The 23939-nt window shown below is 33.5% G+C and overlaps 1 protein-coding gene and 1 long non-coding RNA gene across 2 annotated transcripts in view; one reads left to right on the forward strand and one right to left on the reverse strand.

Annotated features, from left to right (window-relative positions):
• The window catches only part of LOC126743605 (alpha-2C adrenergic receptor), a 243995-nt gene that overhangs the window by 96411 nt on the left and 123645 nt on the right, over window positions 1-23939 (forward strand). The window contains exon 2 of the mRNA XM_050450777.1: window positions 9570-9780. Within this exon, the coding sequence (XP_050306734.1) occupies window positions 9570-9780 (211 nt within the window). The remainder of the gene's footprint in view (window positions 1-9569; window positions 9781-23939) is intronic.
• On the reverse strand, window positions 9432-12008 carry LOC126743664 (uncharacterized). Its single transcript, XR_007662951.1, has 2 exons — window positions 11667-12008; window positions 9432-9771 (listed from the first exon to the last, which is right to left on the reverse strand). It is a non-coding gene; the product is annotated as an uncharacterized LOC126743664 (long non-coding RNA).

Below are 23939 nucleotides of genomic sequence, written 5' to 3' on the forward strand. Positions count from 1 at the left end.
AACATTTTTTTTTAAATGTCAAATGAAAATTTTAAAACATGTCAATTGTGAATTTGTGCAGTGTTTTTGTGTGCTTAGTATTGTTGATTCCTGCTACTTTGAGCCTCGTACTTCTCATCAATTGGATTCCACCGAGTGCCTTTTGTCTATCTAATTTAATCAGAATTTTTCTTCTTGGTAACACCTTCATTTTCCAAGCAGCACACAAAGTCTACTACGAAAAAAACATTATATAAGTTATATTAAGAGCGTATTAAACACTTAAATATTATTTAATGCCTTTAATTAAAATAATTCGGTCTTATAAACAAACATATTTTATAACAAGGTTTTATAGATAACTCTGTGAAAGTTTAATAAAATATTTTTATAAGGCAATATAGTATAAAGTATTTATAAAACAGTATAAAATATTTATAAAACAAGTTTATATAACTATATTGTGTTGCAAAATTTGATATTTAGTCACATTATAATTGTTTTAAAACATATCTATAAAACAGATATAAAATCATTTTATAAAGATTTTGTAGTTAGTTATATTAGGCCAACGAAGACTTTATTATAAAACAAATTACTTTCAGTGACTTTATAGTTTTAAGGATTATGTAGAAGCTATATACTATAGTACTTATAAGGTTAATGAACTTACTGACATTTCTTTAAAGATAGAGACCAGTATTGAGTTAAGGTTGGGTGCAATAATACGATTTTTAATGAAAGAATTCTAAATAATATTCCTTCAGATATCCTAGAATGACCAAATCATCCTCAAATTCAAACCTTTCCTCTTGAATTTTACACCTATAACAGCGCCATCTGTTAAGTGCTGATGACATTCGCGAATAAAACAATTATATTAATTTAAAACAATTATAAAACTTTATAAAATAAAAATATATCTCACTTTTATTACAGAAAAAATAATTATATTATATTATTATATAGTATAAAATTAAATAGATTTATCTAATGACGCCATTTTAATGATATTTGTTTATTTCCGCCATGTTGGCTTTTACGAATTAAATTAAATAAATATACAATTAAAAAAAAAAACATATTTGAATTACGGTTTAGTTTGTGATCATTCTAATTTATTTATGTACGTGATATAAATGGCAAGAGGTAATATAAGAGGCAAAATAGAGTGAAAAAAGAGCAAATTTTTTAATCTTAAGTTTAGGAAATTCTTTTTACTTATCCAAGATCTTTAATATACCGAAGGGGCATCAAAATTGAGATGCGAATATGCACCTATAATATCAGTAAAATTGGTTGAGCAGGAAAATATTCGCCCGGAGACCCTAAAATCATGTTTTCCTAAATAATAATCATTACAGGTATGATCAGCTTAGCCGATATGATACGCGTGGTGTTTTCAATTTCGCTATTTAATTTTTCTTTTTACAAAAGGTATGAGTTATAAACTTTTTTTATTTTATTAATTTTTATGAGTAGGATTAAATAATCTCAACGGAATACAAATTGCGTAGATTGAAATACAAAAAATAATAAATATATTTATATATTATAATTGTATTTATATTGTTTTATAAGTTAGTAATAAAACAATAATATAACGTTAATAAAATAATTTTGTAAATGGTTTATTATGAACTGGAATCGATTTTATAATCTTATATAAAACCATTAAACGAGTTTAATGAAATAAAAATATTTTATTAGCGTGGGCCCTTTTTTAGTTTATCCCTCAGCTACTATCGATGGGTCCTGAGGACCCAAGAAGTTTTTTATTTTGTCATATTTCTTAGGAGTTTTATTTTTGCGGGTTGTCCGTCCCTGTACTCTCCTGCTATATGAATTGTTTCGCAATGCAAGTAAACAAGCGTCAGTCAGATTTAGCGGTGCTGAGCAGTAGGTCGATTGGGTCCTCAGGACCCGTCAGTAGTGAATTTTTGAACATAGTTTTAATAATTTATCTCCTAGTTTGTGCCAGAACAAGGTGTTATTTTTTCAGTGTTTGAATATTGTACAGGTAGGTGATTTTTTTGTTCTACATTATACGGGTAAGGGTTAAAAAATTGGCTCAAAACTATTACACTAACCTACGTAGTTATTTCAAGCTTTTCATATACAGGGTGTTCTAGTTTGTTTAGGTTTTTTTTTGTATAAAGCAATAAATGATGGATTTGATAATATTTATATGGATGGGCCATGTAATATTATAGGATCTCTATACAGGGAGCGTAAATAGTAAAAGAATATGGTATAATAATATGAATTCGTAGGCATATGCTTTTTTTGCACCATATATCTTCCTTTCATAGATTCTTTATCCAGAATAAATTAGTATCACGTAAAATTTCCAGTTTAATGGCGTGCAGTTCACAAGGTTTGTCAAAGAAACAGTTGGAAGAAATTTTAAACGACGAGCAGCTTTGGGAAGAAGATGCTGTGGATGAGAATTCCGACCAGGAGAATGAATCGAATAATACGGTTTTGAACGAAGTTACTATATTGGAAGAACTAGAGACCTTTGCGGATCAGAGTGACCTGGATGATGACGAGAAAATTTTCAGCCACCACTCCCAGTGAGCAAGAGATTTCAGACTCCGACGAAGAAGAGCTTCCAATTAGAAATGCTTGGTATGGGAAAGATTTCACCAAATGGTCAAAAACGCCAATTATAAGGGGGCACACGGCAGCTCATAATTTAATTACTATTTTACCAGGACTTAGACGGGCTGCTCGAAATGATCCTCCGTCAACGCCCCACGAGGCTTGGCGTTTACTGCTAACTGATGATATGCTGAGAAAAGTAGTTACTTATACTAATATAAAAATAGGTATGTGTCGAGAAAAATATCGAAAATTTCGAAGATACCCATATTCAAAAAAAAAGTAGACTTGCATTTACGAACGATACCACCTTATCCGAAATGAGAGCATTTTTGGGCCTCTTATATTTACAAGGAATTTTTAAGTACGGTCATGAGGACATTAGATCAATATGGGCGACAGATGGAACTAGGAGGCCTATTTTCCGAGCCACAATGAGCCTTGCTCGGTTTTCATTTCAATTAAGTTGTGTCAGGTTTGATGACGTTACCTCTAGAAAAGAAAGGATTAAAACAAATAAATTGGCTGCAATATCAGAGCTTTTTGATGAATTTGTAAGAAATTCTAAGTTATCCTTTAGCCCCGGATATTATCTAACAGTTGATGAGATGCTATGCTATGCTAGATGCTGAATACCGTTTCGGGGTAGATGTTCGTTTTGAATGTTTATTCCCAACAAACCGGCCAAATATGGCATTAAAGTTCAAATTTTGGCAGACACAATGACTCACTATATGGTGATTGCAGAAATATATTCCGGTGCTGAAATAAAAACCGTTGAACCGAAATCTAAGCTATCCAATCTAACAAGAATTGTTTTATGACTAGCGCAGTGTATTGAAGGCACTAAAAGAAATATAACTGGAGACAACTGGTATAGCTCAGTTGAACTTCTTGAAGCACTTAAAGACAAAAAATTGACATATGTTGGGACATTAAAGAAAAATAAAACAGCCATACCTCCTGAATTTTTGCCTCATAAGAACAGACCTGTTCATTCTTCATTTTTTGGATTTTCTTCATCTAATACCATAGTCTCTCACGTACCAAAAAAAGGAAAAAGTGTCATTTTACTTTCCAGCATGCACCACAGCTCTTCAATAAACCAGGATATACTAAAGCCAGAAATCATTCATTTCTATAACGAAACAAAATCAGGAGTAGATGCTTTAGATGCAAAGTGTGCATTATACTCAACATCGAGAAGAACAAATCGGTGGCCAGTGGCTATTTTTCATGCCATTTTTAATATTGCCAGTATCAATTCTCGGGTAATATACCAATTTTCAAAAGGTGGTGAAGAAATTCCACGATATAACTTCATCAAACAACTTGAAATGCTGTTAATTGACGAACACTTGTGTTCTAGAATGGACAACCCTAAGGTGCTCTTGAAAATTCGCAATCTTATAGCTGATATTTTGCACATCGAAATTCCAGTTAAAGAGGTAGTCACAGAACCTACAATCAAGAGCAAACGGAAAAGATGTAGCATTTGTCCCGCCAAAAAGGATGTTTGCAAAACACCAATTTGTAATCAGTGTTGCAAAAAAATTTGTCCTAAATGTTTAGATAAGTAGATTTGTTATTTTTTTATGCTATTAGGTTTGTTTTACTATTTTCGGTAATAAAAATTAAGATTTTTTGCATTTTTTTATTTTTTTCATGTAGTGGGTCCTGGAGACCCGTCGATAGTACCAGTGTAATTACAATTGCTCGATAGTAGCTGAGGGATTACACGATTTGTAAATGCTTATAAGAGCAAGTTTGACTACAATAAAGTTTTTTATTTTGTTATGTAGCTATATGATAATTTCAAGCACATTTGTGCTGCTTGGATGTTGGACATTGTCTGTTTTGATTTTCGAGGGTCAGTGTTAAATTACGTGACAGAGTTGCTAAATCGCATGACTTCGCGAGGACTGCGCTTGGTTATCGATAACTTTGGTGTTGTGCAGAACTAATCAATATTGATAGGACTGTGCTGTGCTATTCATATTAATAATATTAATTACTACAAATTAATTTACATTACTAAAAATTAATACAATATTATATTCTGAAATGATGAGTTCTGAGGTACTAAAGTGCCAGCCGGTCCTGTGAAAGTAAACTTAAGAATGAAAAAATAGATATAAAAAACCCTTGTAAAACCTTCAAAAAGGTAGTTTGCAGGGACTGTACGGGATTGTCAGCGCAAGAAGTTCGCTGCTTTCCTAGCCGTTTCAGAGGAATGTGTTATTTTTGTCCAGACAGCATATTGGCCATCCGGAATATCCCTACTTGAGGAAAGGAGTTGGATGATTTGCAGACTTCTTATGTGACAACCAAAAGCGACCTGGCTAATTTCGCATGTCTTGACCAGGATATAACTTCACAGCAGCAGGTGCTTAAACCGGACAACATCTGTAAATCGGAGAGAAAGCTGCGGACTAAACTTTATTTGCGGCTCGACTCACTGAAGGGCAAGTAAAATCATTGAAGTCCAACTATGACATCTAAAACGACTCCAGCAGCTAAGTTGAAACCACTGCAGTATTTTCTGAATCGAATGGTAATATTGCCAACCTTACCGTAAAGCTGGCGAGCGGTGCTGAAAAGATAAACATGACACCCATTATTGACATCGGATCTAATGTGGTGAATCTGATCTCAGACTCACTTTGTTTGCCTTCGGCTGACTCTGGATACCTGCACTCTTCTTCCGCTTGGCTCGGACATTCCGTTGCAGTTTCTTAAAGCTTTCATAAGACAAGAGCTTGATCACCAGACCGGGATTATTATTATACAGATTCACATATTGAAGGACACCAATATTGAGATGGTCGCATTACTCTTCAATATGTCTTTTGGTTTTAATCTTCTGATCTAATAGATATCTCCCAGACTAATTCGAAATCCGAGATCCCTCCTAAGCACGTCTAAAGAAACATTTGGGGAAAAGAATAACAGGGATACCACCATGCAACCCCATGAACTAGTTCAGGGTAAGAAAACAACATATTTCCTCACGGGTGCAATCAGACATTCCCTGAAGGTGACTCCTATGCTGCCCACACATAAGCCGTCACAATCCACTGCTAATAATAACAGAGGCACTTCGCATCGATCGTAGATCTTTCTCTCTGTGTTATCAATGAAAACCTCTGTTAAAGACGTGTTAGCCCATCTGGATTCACGTGGTTTTTCCGGGTGTGTATGCGAGGAAGTCGCCACGTTTAACAACCAGGTCAAGTTTTTTAAAATAAGTGTTCACCTAAATATACTACAGCAAGTTCTGGATTGAGTGATTAATTATAAGTTTTAAAATCGGAGGCATCAATATTTCTACAAGAAAAGAAAAAAATATAAATAATCTTAATAATGCAAAAAGTAAAGAACACAAATAATCTTAATAATGCTTTAATGCAGCTTAACATTCAATCCTTACGTTCCAAAAACCAGAGTTGGAGGCATTCCTCAAATCCAATTTAAAAATTGACATACTTTGTCTTAATAAACACTGTTGTCTTAGTGATAATACACACATTCATGACTTTATTTTTATCTCAAAATTTCGCAGGACAGACAGTCAAATTTTTTCCTCATGCTTGTGAGTTAAATTTTGAGATTGCGGATACCAAATAAGATGAGATATTTATATATAAAATTTGAACAATTTTTTAAGTTTACTTAAAGGTTTTCTTAAAAACTTAACCACTAATGAAAAATATGTCATCACTGGTGATTTTAATGTTAGATTTAATTTTGGGGGTTTTTGATCTATTTTCTAGTTTTGGACTACATCCTGCAGTCAATGGTGCTACAAGGATGGTTAATTGTCTGAACACTGTCTTCACAAATGTTTCTATCCAGAATCATCATGTGAAAATATGTGACCTCTCTTTGTCAGATCATTTGGGAATTGCTTTTTAATTCGAAGTAGGTCGCCACAGAGTACCTACGCATATGCATACCTACGCATGAAATACTACGCGTTTTTGTTGTAGATCCATCACGGATTGGGGCTTATGTAATTTTTACCGTATGGTTGGTGGTTTTACCTGGGAAAATATAGTCATTGACGACAAGGAACATGTCTTTTAATTGCTTTGTCGACTTCATTATTGTTGAATACATGAACTGTTTCCCATTGAAATCTAAGTGAGTTCGTACTGCCTACCGGTCAGTGACATCAAAATGGTTTGACAATTCTCTTAGAGATATGAGGGACATGCTTTGTTTCTTGAGATAGGTTAACACACTTCGCCCAAACTTAGTTACTTCTAAAATAGTTCGCACTTACCGAAGTAGATATTGTAGGAAAATCCGAATTAAAAAGATTGATCCGAAAGTAATCGGTCCCAAGCTATGTGAACTCTAATGTTATGTAACCGAGCGTAAACCGAATGTAAACCGAGCCTGGAAAATCAATGCCTGCCTCTTTAATGAATAATTTGTTCCTACTAAAATGAAAAAGTCGCTTCCTTCGGCTCATAACAAGCCTTTGGATTATTTGACAGGCAGTTGTGGAACAGGCTTTTCTTTTACAGAGGTGAGCCATGATCAAGTTCGTTAAATTGATGGTCTGAAAAATAGGAAAAGTACGGATCCTTTTGATCTAAATACGAGGCTTATAAAAGCTATAAAAAACTTGATTATAGTACCACTAAGCAAGTTATTCAATTTAGCAATTTCATTAAGAGTTTATCCTAATTGCCTTAAAACTGCTAACGTACTTGCCATTCATAAAAAGGGGCCTAAGTCTATTCTTAAAAATTATCGGCCTATTTTGCTAGTTCCTGTATTTGGCAAGATCTTTGAATCTTTGCTTAAGTCACAGTTTGAAGGATATTTTAAAATCAATTTATTGTCTATGAAAAACAGCTGGCTTTAGGAAATTGCATTCAACCAGCTTGGCAGTTATGGATTTGTGTGAAAACGGCTTTGAGGGTGACTCACGCTGTCATGCCATATTTTATGATTTATTGAGAAAATTTTTTACAAAAATTAAAATACTACAAATTTGACGCCAGTAGTCTTTATTTAAATCGGTCCTATCCGAATATGAATTGTTTAGAAGGTGTGAGTCGCAGAGTTTACCACTGAAACATGGAGTTCTACAAGGCTCCGTTCAGGGCCTATTTTATTCTCTATGCGGATGACACAACTTCTTTAATAGCTGATGCTTTTAAAGCGCTTCTCCCAAATGTAACAGTAAATTTCCTTGGTGTCCCTCTTGATGGTGGTTTAATCTGGCTAAGTCACGTTGAAGAGTTGTCATTTAAATTGTCAAGATGCATATTCCATATCCGTAATTTGTCAGGATGTGAGGGTGATTGATCGTTTGGGTTACAGAGAGTGTTGTAAATCCCACTTAAAGAAATTGAAAATTTTCAGTCTACCCTGTGCCTTTATTCTAGTGTGTGTATTATACTGAGTATGCGACGTATGCAGATACCCATCGGCACTTTACCAGAAATAATGACTCCTTAATTCCACCTTTTCATCGACTCTGCAGCTCAAGAACTGGAGCTGCCTAGTGACAGAGTGGAATTTTTTAATGCCTCTGTAAGGGTTCCGCCACTTTTTTACATTAGTTGTAAAACTTTTTTTCCTGTATTCTGACTTGTGTAAGAGTTTGTACTTTTTGGCATGGATATTATTATATAAAATTTGAAAATAATCCGAGTTTAAAAATTTATTAGTCTTACTGAATTGGCGGATTTGTGCATATTGACAATACAATAGCCCTTATCTACCTTACTTAAAACAAAGGTGTTTTCCGGTATTTTGATTTTATGTTCTTTAAGTTACGTTTAAAGGAGTCATCCTGCAGGAGTAGGTCGTGAGTTGATTTTTTGACGGTTAAATATTTATTAACTTTCAAAGTAATGTCAGCTCTCACCAAGTTTGGATTGGCAATTTGGGTTTGCTTTAAAAAAAACAACTTAAACTAAACTAATTCAAAATAACATAAATAAATTTGTTACTAATACTTCTTCTCTTTTTCCCAACTATATTAACGAGACTAGACTTAGATTCGTACAGAAGTTCTTTATGTTTGTCAGAAAGGTTAAGGTTGGACCTTCTCTTTCTTCGAGGATCTCTTCAAATTAATAAAGCCATGAAGTTACCAGATTTTTTTTTGTATTAATAAACAGACTAAGTTTGATAGCAATCCATTTTTTAAGTCCCTGTAGTGTAATGTTAGGTTTTTTAAATTTTTTTCAAATTTTATGTACAATTTTAACTTTTAATTGTACTTTCGTTAACTTTTGTTGTATCTTTTAGTTTAGATGTACCTTTTGTTATTTTAAACTATTTCTCTTAAAAAAATAATTTTAGAGTCTTATGATGATGATTGTACTGATCGAAATGCATTACTCTTGACTTAAACATTGGCATTTTCATTCGGGGGAAGCCTTACCGGCCTTCCTAACCCGCTATATTATAGCCACTCCATTTGAAGAATGGACTTCTACATACAACAAAAATTTACCTGTATGTTGTTGAAACTTTTGTATTATTGTCACTCGTGCAATATTTCCATGTTATCACTTTATAACGCATAATAATGATAAAGAAGTAAGTAATAAAACAAAAGATCAATAAACTCGAAGGACGGATAAAAATGCAAGTCTCGCAACCACCTAGAAGGATCAATAAACGCCGACTTATCTGTTTGAATGCTGTTGACTGCCCTCTACGCAGTTATTAGATAGAAGTATTTCCACACTCATCAAATAGTATATATTTCAATTTTTTAAAAAATGCTATCTCCAACTTTTATATCTTAACAATAAGTAAATTATAGATGGGGTATTCTTTTAACAATGTTCATAAAAAGCAACGTCATTAACTTCAAATTAAGAAATACTAAAACACTATTTTTCAAAATATATAATTCTTAGATTACTAGGACATAAAGTTATTAGTAAATCAGAGAAGATTTTTTTGCATTGTTTCCAACTATGTTTTATCTAATATTTTGTCTTTTTTTATAGTTAAGTGAAGAACTGGGATATGTTCTTTACTCCGCGCTTGGCTCCTTCTACATTCCTTCTTGCATCATGGTGTTTGTATATATACGTATATATTTTGCTGCCAAAGCCAGAGCGCGAAGAGGGATTCGGAAGCATCCTAGAAGACCGGTAACAGATGCACAAACAAGCTTTACGAACTCTGCAGGAGGAGCAATTTTACCACCTAAAAATGGTAAGATATATATATTTTTTTATATTTGAAATTTTCTAGAAAAAACATTTTATTTATATAAAAATTACGTTTTCATACAATTTTTAACATTACAAAAAAAGAAGCAATAGTAATATAATTATATTCAACAAGATGGCTTACAAGCTGTAAAGCTATAAAAATACAAAACTAAAAAATAATACCAATATTTCCACCCTTTAATCGATAATTGTTTACATTCTGTCTTACATTTAAGCTGATAAAGAGGTAGTAAGAGACAATTGTATCTATAATTAATTCGGTGATGAAACACTACAAAAATGTTTAAATACCTATTGGATTAGAGTTAAAAAGACCAGCAGTTAAATAAATCTGTTTATTAGTAAGTTTGTGAAAAATTAATAACCGGACATAACATCTTCTAGCCTGCAGTATTTCAAAATCCGGCAGGATATTTCTAATGTGTTTGGAAGATCAGAAACATCAAATTCTTTGCTAAATACCAGTATTATAAGCAAGTTAGGTTAGGAACTTCTTCCAGTAGGTCAATGTGACGTACCTACGTCAACCTAATTGACACCCACATAATCGCTATTTCAAATATAGCCGACTATAGGAGAAATATAGCTCCTGAAAGACATATGGACAAGTCTTTACTGTAGTAAGAAATCAGACCGATTTGGTTGTACACCTTACCAATAATTGAAGCAAAGTGCTCACTAAGTAATAAAGGAAGAACAAATGTCTTTAATTATACTAATCCTTTTGAGTATCACTTTTTAAAAGTTAAATACAAATCTCTAAGACAACTTTTGTTATAGGTAAATAATAAGAATAGTAAAGGGCTACAGAGGAAACCTCAACACTATGAGACTTATAGGTTTTAGTTTATTAATTAGCAGTTTATGGTTGACTTAGAATAAATAAGATCTATCCTATTTATCTAACCCAAAAACCAGTTTTTCTTAATCAAATTAAAAAATGTAGAAAGACTGATAGAAGTTATGAAACTAAAAATCATATTATCATTAAACTTAAGCTTGCTCCTCTGGTGGGGTCACTTATTATGAAAACCATTCTTACTTACCTTGAATTAAGCTTGTGAGATTAACCGAGGGTATGGCATCTGGTTTAAGGCCCCTTCTTCAATTGGGCATAAATGAATGTGGAGTATGACTGAGATTTTCATGGTTTCAAGGTTTAAGAATCTGAACTCAAGTATTAAACATATTGGACCTGTTAAAAAATCAGGCAATCTGTAGCTTTTGCTGTCGACAGATTTAACACAACAGCTTCTTCTTAGAATCCATTTGTCACTTTTGTTGTTTACATTTGCAAATCATTTTCACAGAAAAAGTTTATTGCAATAACTATTTATGCAAATGCAATATCGCCAACGTCCTATATTCAATTGAAAGTTTTTAGAAATTTCCTGTATCCCAGGTATCAGCACACTCAAATGAAAACCAATCACGGCTAACACACAAAATACTGAACAACTGGAAAAATTTTGTGCGAAATATGAGAATAAATCAATTTTTCGGAAAATGACATAATTTGATGCTTGACAGTTCGTGCACCCTCGGTAAAAGCGGTAGTTAAAGTAGTTTTTCATTCTTAGCGCCATTTAAATTTCGATAAATTGAAGCTTTTTAGTATTCCGTAAATCATTCAAGCTTTCAAGACCCTGTCCACCCACAAACGTAAGAGCACATAATATAACGGAGACAATCGACGGACAACACGGAACGCGTAGTGTTGCCAGTACGTTATTATTAAGTCCTAACCTTCATAACCTATAGACCTTAATTACTAATTAGTTTTTTTTGCAGAAATAATTTATTCTGTCCATAAATTTAGCCTGCCGAGAAACTGGTAAACGCTGAATAATATTTTGACTATTTTACCTCACGCCACACGTCACTCGACCCCTAAATCGAAACAAAATCCACTGGATCAAGCTAGAAAATATCTAATTTGGCAACACCGAACGCCATGCCGGTATAGAAAGCGGGTCTTCTATACCGGAATTCTATACTTGGAAATTCTAAACTGGAAACATGGTTTTAAATTATTTTATTGGCAATTAAGTAATTGACTCACGTAATTTGACGACTTCTTTTACACGTCAAAATTGACATTCTAGAAACATTAATGTAAGTCATTAATTGCCCATATTTTGACGCGTTTTTAGATTTCTTAATAAGTTTTTATTATTCTACGTTTATCATGACGTTTCCCCCTTAATATGGTGTTATGACAATATCGGTATTTAATGGTGCAAAGATTGGCTTGAATTTTTGCACGACCTTTTCTTTATGCTGCGGCACAAGTTTTTACCATCGTAATAGTTCACAAAAATACTCAAATGCATCCTTTTTCGTTTGTCAAGCAAAAACTAAAGAGAAAACACAGAACTTTACAAATGCCGAATGTAAACACAAAGCCGTTTGACGAGATGACATTTCGCAAGATGACATCGGCTTTTGCTTGCGGTGTTGCGCTTCCAAATTTTTTAGAAGCCGTTTTAGGCATAAATTGTTAATTTTTTTAGCCGATTGGGAAGGGCAAGAAGACTTTCCTCCACAAATGAAAATGCTAATCTTTTGTCAGTTATGCATTTTGATGAGTTCACTTAACATCAGACTCTTACACTACATAGCTATGATGTTTACATGAAAATTTTTTTTGATGGGAAGATGTTATTTTTGCTCTTAAAATAACGTTATTTCTACTCTTTATTTTTAATCGAAAATCTAACACCACTAAGTTAAATTAACATTATTAAATGTGTTGATATACAGCGAGGACGCGCAAGTTAGAATGAACTTATTTAAAATTCCGGGGTATGTTTAAAAAAAATGCTCGGACACTTCGATCTTTTTGATGATGAATTCATGTATACAGGGTGGACCAAAAATGAACTTAATTTTTGTAAATAGAAACAACGATTTTTTCTTAATTTTTTAATTCTGTATAAAATTTTAAGTATATTTTGTATACCATGTCCTATACCTAACCTAAATATTTACTAACAAATTTGCGCTTAAATTTTGTATAAATAGCCATGACAATTAAAATAAATATTCAAATTGTTGCTTAATAACTCCCTTACAGTAACCAAGTCTGTATTCAAATTCTTGTATTACTTTACTTATTGTGTGAGACCGGATTTGTTGATTTCGTGTTTAATTCTATTTTTTGATTCTAAACTTTCAGGTTTTTCAAAATAAACTTTAGATTTTAGATAACCCCATAGATAAAAATCCAATAGGGTTAAATCTGATGACCTTGCTGGCCATTCAATAAAACTCCTCCTTCCATTACATCTATTTGGGAAAATGTTGGTAAGGTAATCTCGTACTGTTCTCGAATAGTGTGAGAGGGCGCCATCCTATTGGAATCATATCGAATCTGCCGGTATAAATGGGTTTCACCATTTGAATAAAATGCAATTAAACTAGGTATGTACTGAGAATCTGATTTTGAAGCAACTCATTTTTTTTTGAAGCAACTAAATATTTTTCAGATTTAAGTGCATCCTCAATAAAATAGGGACGCACAATTGACGTACCCACAATTCCTGCCCATATGTTTACTATTTATTCATCATTATTTTCTAAAACTCTATTCTGCGGATGTGCTGCTGAATTAAATGAATTTTATTTATTCCTATGCAAATAGTTTAGAACACATGATTTACTAACCGATCAGTCGGTGCAGCAACTTGTTGACTTGATTTATGTGAATTTTTTTGTAAATCGAGCAAAATATCTAATTGTCTGTTTTCTGCAAGCGTGGGACGTTCCAGCTCATATTTGTCTCTAACATAACCAAAATCTCTCCATCATCAAAATTTAAATTTTTTGTTTTTCAGTTAAACGCGCCATACTTTTAAACTTTGCAACTACACTTGACACTTACAGACATTTACGTAAAGTAATACATACTGTTTCCATGCGATTAAATGGTGACAAGGTGTCAACAATCAAATATACTTAAAAAACTATGAAAAAATATGTTATATGAATATGCTAATGATCCAAACAGTTACAAATTTATTAATAATGTTAGTATTAGGTATAAGATATGGTATACAAAATATACTTAAAATTATATGTAGAATTGAAAAATGGAATAAAAAATAGGTATTTCCATTTAAAAAATTGAAGTTATATGATCGTTGCTTATAACCTGTATACATTTTTCGAACACACCCCTTCAAATTTTAAATGAATTTATTCTAACTTACGCATCCTCATTGTATAATGTAAATCCACGAAGTCTCGGTTTCAAAAGTATTCATTAATTCTAACAGTAGGTTACACGTGTTTCGCTCATATTAAGAGCATCATCAGACTAAAAAAATAAAAACAAATAAACTAAATACAATAACAACCTTAAAGTTAGATAAAATTGAAACCTTAAAAATCGACTACAAGCAGTACAGGGTGGCCAACTAAGAATGGACGTCGGCGATATCTTAGGCCCTAATAGTCGTAGCGCCTTGAAAAAAAAAATGTGTAATAAAAGTGGCCAAAAAAAAATGCTGGAAATTATTTTGAAGTTCATTGGTCAACCGCTAGAGGGCGCCACAGCTTCTTTAAATCTTAAAATTGCATTTTTGCCAAAAAACCTCCAATAACGTACACCTCAAAATATTATATTAATATTCTAGGAAGAATCTAGAAAAGTTTCTACAAAAAATTCTGTCAGTTGTCAAATAAAGTGGTGGGGGGCGTTTTTAGCTTAAATCAAGAAAACAGCTGAAAATCAGCTATGACTGGACCGATTTTGTTTTAACATATATTTTTTTAAGTCTATTGTTGCCTTATTTTTTCAACCAAAAAAAAATTCAAATTACTTTTCCTAAAATCCGCTAGAAGAGCAAATGCAACTATACAGTGCGAACGTAAAGGTTGGAATAAATTCATTTAAAATTCAGGGGTATGTTAAAAAAAAAACGCTCGGACATGTCGATTTTTATTTTTCACTGCGGGTTTTCTTACTATAATTTTATGTATACAGGGTGGCCCAAAAATAAGTTACGGTCATCAACGTAATTTTTTTAAATGTAAACACCTATTTTTTATTTTAGATTTAGGTTCTACATCAAATTCTAAGTACATTTCATGTACCATGTCCTATACCTAAACTCGACCGTTGACGATTGAACACAATAAAAGGCAATTTTTGGAAGAGTTATTTATATCAAGCAACCTATCAGTTATTGTTTGGTTATTTACATTTGTGGTTGGTGTTTTTGATTGTTAACTTGTCACAATTTGTTGACATCAAATAATTTTAAGTGAATTTAGTTTGATTTAGATGCCTAAGCAAAGTTTTGCTTGTGTTAAGTTTATCAAAAGATAAAATTAAAATTTCAAAAAATGGTACGTCTTAGTGAGCGAGAGCGAATAGAGATTTTGATGATGATTGGTTATGGAAACAGGATGCGCACTCAGATGGAAGTCTGTGAAATTTATCATGCCAAGTATCCTGATAGGCCACGTATATCTCAAAGTACTGTCAGTAAAATAGAATAGAAATATTGGGATTTGGGTCATGTCAGGGATAATTATACGAAAGGTCGGTCAAGTATACCAGAAGAGAAGCAACTAAATGTTTTGCTGGCAGTTGAAGAAGATTGCCATAAAACGACTCGCAATATTGCGTTAGAAAATCAGATATCCTAGACATCCGTCGTTAAGTATTTAGGTATAAATAAATGGCACCCTAACAAAGTTCAATTGGTTCATGAACTAAATGAAGATGACCCAGATAGGCGTTTAGAATTTTGTATTTTCTGATGAGGCAACGTTTTGTCTTCATGGTAGTGTAAACCGGCAAAACTGCCGATATTGGGCTACTGAAAATCCGCACTGGATGATGGAGCGCCACAGCCCTCAAAAAGTAAATGTTTGGGCGGGGGTGATTGAAAACAGGGTTATAGGGCCCTTTTTCTTTGAAGGATACTTGAATGGTGAGAGGTATTTAGAGTTTTTAGAAAATGACTTGGTTCCATGCCTTGCCACTTTATACCCCGATCCAGAAGACCCGGATATATTAGATAATTCCTTATGGTATCAGCAAGATGGAGCTCCAGCCCATTACACTCGTCCCGTGCGCCAGTACCTGGATACCGTTTTCCCTGGACGTTGGATGGGTCGGAGGGGTGCAATTGAATGGCCGGCCAGATCGCCGGATCGACTCCTTTAGATTTTTTTTTGTGGGGGTATCTTAAGTCCAAAGTTTATGTTAATCGGCCAAACAACATTGAAGACTTAAAAATTAGAATAACGGAAGAAATAAGATTGATAGAACCTTCTGTTATCGATAACGTTTTACAAGAATTTCAGCATCGACTGGGATATTGCCAAGAGGTTCGTGGCAGCCATTTTCAACACTTAATAAATTAATTAAAATATTTTTATGTATTCTTGCTTGATATAAATAACTCTTCCAAAAATAGCCTTTTATTGTGTTCAATCGTCAACGGTCGAGTTTAGGTATAGGACATGGTACATGAAATGTACTTAGAATTTGATGTAGAACCTAAATCTAAAATAAAAAATAGGTGTTTACATTTAAAAAAATTACGTTGATGACCGTAACTTATTTTTGGGCCACCCTGTATACATAAAATTATAGTAAGAAAACCCGCAGTTAAAAATAAAAATCGACATGTCCGAGCGTTTTTTTTTTGAACATACCCTTGAATTTTAAATGAATTTATTCCAACCTTTACGTTCGCACTGTATATATTTTTTTACGTCATTAAAAGCGGGGAATAAAACCAAAGAAACTGGTGAAAACGGCACTTCGATATCATTTCTTAAACAAAAGTTATAAAAAAAGTGTCCATTGGAAAATAAAAATGACAAAAATGCCGATAAACTCCTATTTGCTTAGACAAACTGAATAAACTCCTTTTATATAAGTATTTTTTTAAACAAACAAACTCATAGTATTCTTTTAGAAAATCCGACATACAGGATTGATCATTATACGTTTATTTATACAGGGTTAACTGAACCAATTTGACCAAATGGGCCTATTTTGGGAAAACTGTGCATAGGAAAGTTGAGTTAGTAGGCTATGGAAACAAAAGTGGCAGGCAACCATGGAAGCAAAATATGTAAATATTTCAGTTAAATGTCATTTTAGCGTCTCTTCTTACGATTGTTAAAGCGTTTTTAAGTCTCGCTAATAACATCCAATAGTTTTCTTTTTAGGTCGCCGTATTGTGAACTTTGTTTTTCCAGTTTTTCCGTGTTGTTCCAGTTTTTCGTGTTGTGCCAGTTGTTTGTATTGCTTTGTTTAACAATGCTTTACACAAACGAAGAGGCGTTTGACATAATAGGTACTTATTTTGAATGTATGAGAAATGCCACAGTTGCTGCAAGGGTGTATGCGCATCAGTATCCTGATAGACGCCATCCTACTGCAAAAGTTTTTCTTCGGATCATACATCGTTTGCGAACGACTGGAAACGTTCGGCTGCCCGTGTTTCGGAGACAACGCAAGGGACGCACCGAAGCCAACATAATAAATGTTTTAGCCTACGTCGAGTTTAATCCTCACTTAAGTCCTAGAACAATAGCGCACGACCTGGGAGTAAATCGAACTACTGTTCAGAATATTCTTAAGGAGTACAGGTAAGCGGTCTTTTGGATAATAATCTTCACTATACGCGATGACACTTAATTTTCCTAAGGAGAGTTCATTTTTTGATAATGATGCTTTAAATGTAAAACTAATTAATTTTTACACGAAAAGCACCAGATTGGTCTATTCTATTGAATCAGTAGTCATCATCTTGTTCCAGGTTTCATCCATATCATTTAGTCCTGCATCAAGAATTAAGTGCACAAGATTTTGAGCGAAGGCTAGACCATTGTCACTGGCTTTTGGGTATGATTGCAGAGGATCCTCAGGTGCTTTCAAACATATTGTGGACAGATGAGGCTACATTTCACAGCAATGGAGGCGTGAATCTCCACAATATTCATTACTGGTCACCAATGAATCCGCACTGGATGCGAGAAGTCCGGCATCAAGGCCGCTGGTCTTTAAATTGTTGGGCAGGAATATTAGGAGGTCAAATTATCGGCCCATTTTTTTTTAACAACGCACTAAATGGTGCAAATTATTTGCAGTTTTTAAGGGAGGAATTGCCAATTTTATTAGAGGATGTGCCACTTGAAATTCGCCAACGAATGATGTTCCAGCACGACGGCTGTCTATCACATTTCGCCCGAAATATTCGGGAGTTTTTAGATGCTACCCACCCTGGTAGATGGATAGGACGTAGCGGCACCTTTCCATGGCCGGCTAGATCACCAGACCTAACGTGCCTGGATTTTTATTTATGGGGTCGAGTTAAAGAAATTGTTTTTGCAATAAGACCTACGACGCGACAAAATATGATTGGCCGGATTAGGGATTGCATGCAGACTCTCTGATTTGCTGAGGTAGAGACTGCAGTTTTGTCTACCGAACAAAAGATGTTTCAGTGCATAGAAAATGATGGAATGCATTTTGAACATTTGGGGAGGCACTAATAAATTATGTGTATAACATATTATTTATTGTACCACCTAAGATTTCTTAAAATTATATGTAGAATTTAAATATCAAATAACATATTATGGAGTGTTCTATTTAAAATAAGCAAGTTTTAATCTACATCCGGTATCATTAAAATTGTTACAAGTGTCAAATTATTTTATTGTTGTATCTTTAATTAACTTTTCTATGGTATGGTATGGTGCCAAATTTTCAAAACTTTCCTATAGAACAACTATAAACTGTATGCACAGTTTTCCCAAAATAGGCCAATTTATTTAGTTAACACCCTCTATAAATAAACGTATAACGATCAATTCTATATCTCGGAGTTTGTTTCTTTTTAAAAATACTTAGTTAATACGAGTTTATTCAGCTTGTCTAAGCAAATATTAATTTATGGCCATTTTTATCACTTTTATTTTCGAATGGATACTATTTTGTTAATAAGTTTAGTTTAACAAGTCATATCGAAGTGCCCTTTTCACCAGTTTCTTTCGTTTTCTTCCCCGCTTTTAATGACGTAAAAAAATATATATAGTTGCATTTGAGTTTTTTAAAATAATCCGTCAGAAAGGGTTAGTCACAAGTCAACGCCCTCTAGCGGATTTTAGGAAAAGTAATTTGAAATTTTTTTTTGGTTGAAAAAATAAGGCAACAATAGACTTAAAAAAAAATATGTTTAAAAAAATCGGTCCAGTCATAGCTGATCTTCAGCTGTTTTCTTTATTCAAGCTAAAAACGCCCCCCACCACTTTATTTGACAACTGACAGAAATTTTTGTAGAAACTTTTTTGTGAGGAAATCTTCCTGGAATATTAATATAATATTTTGAGGTGTACGTTATTGGAGGTTTTTTGGCAAAAATGCAATTTTAAGATTTAAAGAAGCTGTGGCGCCCTCTAGCAGTTGACCAATGAACTTCAAAATAATTTCCAGCTTTTTTTTTGGCCACTTTTATTACAATTTTTTTTTCAAGGCGCTACGACTATTAGGGCCTCAGATATCGCCGGCCTGAGATGTACCGGGTGGCCAACTAAGAATGGAGATATCGCCGTCCATTCTTAGTTGGCCATCCGGTACATGCTTTACGATCACATTATACACACACACTAAATAAAATAAATTTTTAGGAATGTGATACGCCACAAGTTTGTAGAAAACGAAAACAACTAAATTAAAATTGATGAAATAGAAGAGTTGGTGACAGATAAAGCTTTAGACCCGGGCTCTGTTTTTCATCTGAGGATTCTTGGCTTGAATGTGTAGGGTCTGCACCTATGTTAGTATTTAAACTATGTTGATTTGAAAGCGGTCACTTTGAAAGGTGTTGCAAAGTGAGTTATTAGAAGAACATTTTATACATGTGGAATGACTTCTACATTCTTTGCCAGAGTGGCCAGGTTTAAGACAATTTGCGTAAGCTTTAAATTTTTTTATTTTGTTAATCCTGTCTTGAATACTCAGTTTGAGAAAATCTTCATAAGAAAATATGAAATAATCTTTCTTGCAATTTATACAGGTTGGAACTGTTACTGACAGGTTTGAGCTACGATTTGGATTTTTAATCTTGCATTCTTTTGTGTTTAAGTTTAAAGTCACTTGGCAACGCTTAAAAAAACCAAATAAATCTTTTGTTGTGGGTGTATCCAAAGGAAGTTTTAGGGAAAACTCTTCCCATTCACGCCTTGTGACAGGATCCACTTTAGTTGAGATGTGAAAAATAAAACAATCCTAGTGATTCGTGATGGATGTCATTTTATAGGCTAGGCTCGCTCATGCCGTCATTCCCTGATCCGAACCCTTTCGTCTATAGAAACATTACGTAAAATTGTAATAGTAAATTATTTTAAATCGTAAATATAGAATGTATATCAAATTAATACATTGTAAATGTAATATACTCGACTTACCCCCGTAAGGCACAAAAAGAAGGTAAGAGAGGTTTTGCAGCTTTATGATATACACGTGTGTTTAGTTGCACTGTTAATTCGTTTCTCGTCTGTAGTCGTACTGTCCGCATACTTTTTGTGCGGACACAAGCAATAAAATATGAACCTAACGTTATAATTTACTATATGTTAAATATTAAATTTATTTGTAATAGTGAGGACAAAACATCTAGTAATCCACAGGCAAACCGAGTGATTTGAGAGCTCTTAAATGCTGTTTTAAATTGTCTATTACTGTTTTGAGTAAAACGTGAGATTCTTTATGAACTTGTTGTTTTTCCAAAGGTGATTTCATATGAGCCTAAATTATAGCTCGTTTGTTTTTATACCGATTACACAAAATATCCCAAGCTACGTCATAGTTTAAATCTATGACTTCTAACGAAAGAAGAAGTTTGGCAGCAACACCTTTTAAACACGATTTAAGGTACCAGAATGATTCAAGATTTTTCAATGTTACTTAAAGTTGTACTTTTATGTATAAGTGATTGGTATGTGTCGGCAAATTGCTGCCAAAGTTCATAGGGAGCATAAAATTCTGGCTACCTTATTTTAGGTAAACTTATATTTTGTAGGTACAGCTGTGCTTTGAATATGTTGCGGCATAATTTAGGGAACTTGTACATTTTCTTGTCTCTAAAGATGTTGATCTAAAATAGTTTTAGCCAAACGCGAGACTCAAAAAATTCATCTTCAAATTCAACTCGATATTGAGAATGATCTTGGGTATTATCAACCCTCGCGATTTAGGCGGGAGGCTCCCGCTTTCTTACTTAACCTCCCGACTCCCCCGACCTAAAACAAACCTTCCGCTTTTCGGCACGTAAAAAAATACGTTTTTTTTTTTAATTAGGTCACCTATTTTAACGTTTACCATAATTTTATTTTATTATTACATACTTTATAATCTATCAGGCAATGCTGCCTCAGGAAAGAGGTAACACGCCAACACTCTTTGACCCGTTAATTTCGCAAATCACAATTGTCAGTTGTCACAAGTGGGTGCAGTTACTACTTAACTATATCCAAGATGAAATAGCGCAGATGCAAAAGCCCTTTGATGAAGACCGTGGCTCTTTTAAAGAGCTCCGGTCGTAGACGCTTGTTAGTTTACAGTATTATAGCCGAGTGGTATAATCGAGATCAATTAAATAATAGTGCCAGGTGTTTTTTGTGCATTTTCGAAACTTATTAATTTTCAAATGTCTTTTAAAGGAAAAGTAAAAAATGAATTATTAATCTGTCAAAATCGTAAAATAATTAGCGATTGGTTTAGTTTGGGCTGAAGTAAGGGGATATTTGGTAAACAAAAACGAAAACTTTATTTACTTTTTCACTATTTTGCTCAAAATCTCTAACACTTTCTGAAGTGATACGGATTTTCAACATCATAGTGAATTTTCTGGAACAGAAGTAAAAGCTCTAATGTGTGTAAAGTAAAAATGTTTTTTCCTGACATATATTTATTTTTTTATCGTTTTTTGTTCCTGTTGCACACTGACTCGTTTGTCTGCGCATCTCATCGGTCACTTGGATTTAGTTGAGTTGCAGTATACTACAAACTAAAACAAAACGCACGCGTCATTCGGTTTGGGATTTTAATATTTTGGCGGCCCAACCTACGTATGGGATTTTAGAGGCTCATTAAAATTAAAAAAGAACAACAATTTTATGGATCCAATTTTATAGCCAAAAACATTAATAAAGTTTTGTGATATTTTATTTCTGCTATTACATTAAAGACATAAATGTTATTAGTTTTTATGTGTCCTACTTTTTAAAAAGACGGTTTTGTTTAATGTATTGTTTTGTATGTAATATATTTTCTTTTGCTTAGATTAAGGTGTTAAATATATTTTTCTACGTTTGGATTTGTTTCTACTTAGTCGGTTTGTTTGTCTTCGAAAAATTGGTCAAGATTTATTAAATAGTTTTAAGATAAATTACCTTTATTTCAAGTTTTATAAAGTTATGTTTTATTACTACCTTTTTATGCTTTTTATGTTAAAATTTAACATAAATAATGCGCGTCACCTCAAAAAAAAACCCTCCTGCGCCTCTATTTATTTTCTCCTCAAAGGCACTACAGCCACCTCCCGCTTTTTAATGTTTAAAATCTGGACACCCTAGTAGAGCTTAGAATTTACCTGTTTGACTGTATTTTGTACTATACTATTTATATTTGTACTGTAATTTGACTGTACGAAGGACCTGATTGTGCTGATTTTACACGTGAAGTTCATCCGACTCGAAGTTAGACCAATGTTGTATATGTGGGTTCACATACGTATTTTGATTAGGTTAAAAAAAAACACTATTTTACCGTTAAAGGTATACTTATTTATATGAAATTACGTTTAAATTTAAAATAATTAATAATTCTAACCGAATTACTGAATGAAAAAGTGATGATGTTTGCCGTTGATGATGGCTGGCGTGACTGAAATCTTAATACGGGATGAATGTGAAAAAGAGGGATTCTACATTAGTAAAGAGGGCGCGCTGAACACTTACATTAAAGGATATCGTACTCTTAAGGATTATTATTTTTATATAAACGACGGAACACCATGCTATAGTCAGATCTTAGGTGCTCTCAGCACATCTTTTCAGGAGAGTCTATAGCAGAATTTGTGATACTAACTGGGTTGGAAAATAAAAGTTGACGCAATATAGAAGGGTTATTGCGTGGGGTCACATCTTGGTGAAAAATACCAAAAAAAATATACTTTTGCATTAATACACAAAATGACTACTTTTACAGAGAGGATAGGTGGATTCGAAAGTTGCATGAGTAAAGATTTTATGGATGGGTTAGTGCTTAGCTAGTTGCTACTCATGCTTGTTATACATCTTGTAGTCGATTAATTCTAACAAATGGCAAAGTTCGGTAAGAAAATAAGTAAAATTCAAGGTAAAAGGTGTCTCAATTTTTTTATAATTTAATTTCCACTCTCTTCGATTGCCTCGGGTCATTTTGAACAAAGCAAGGTAAATTAAGTTGGTATCCCAGCGCTTAACCTGTTCACCAAGGTTTCCAAGGTACCTTGGAATTTAACATTTGTGTAGAAATTTTTCTAAGGTTAAATGGTTTCCTATTTTATTGGAGGTAACTTAAAGATAGCCTTAACATGGGAGTGGATTATGGTCTTATTTTGGTACCTTTTCTCTCTGAAATATGATCCGGAGAATACAGGAATGGATAGAGGGGGAAACCTGGTCATGAGGTAACTAGGCACTTGGCTATTTTACATATGCATATTATTTTGTGAATCCACAGATTATCGAGAGGAATGGCATTCGGTATTGAAAAAATTAAGAGCTGATAAAGTATGTAACAAAAATATGGCTGCTAAGATTATAGCAAAATATTTTTTCCTCAAAATCACCTCGAACCTCATCCTGAACATCAGCATCAGAGAGATTGTGCATAATGCAAAATGTTTTCGAAATAGAAAGTCAAGAATTTCGGATTATTCGTGTGTAGCGATATAAGTTGGTTCTTGGGAGGACATTAAATGAAAAGATCCTTTGGACTAGGCTCCAGCATCCTCAATCTTGGTGTTTGGGGGTTAGGTCGCCTCATACCAGAAAGGGTGTGTCAGGAGAGAAGAGGTTTACTATAAGAGTTACTTTTTTGGACAATCTCGAGTAAACGGA

The sequence above is a fragment of the Anthonomus grandis genome, chromosome 1, assembly GCF_022605725.1.
Source record: "Anthonomus grandis grandis chromosome 1, icAntGran1.3, whole genome shotgun sequence".
In the NCBI taxonomy this organism is placed as follows: Eukaryota; Metazoa; Arthropoda; class Insecta; order Coleoptera; family Curculionidae; genus Anthonomus; species Anthonomus grandis.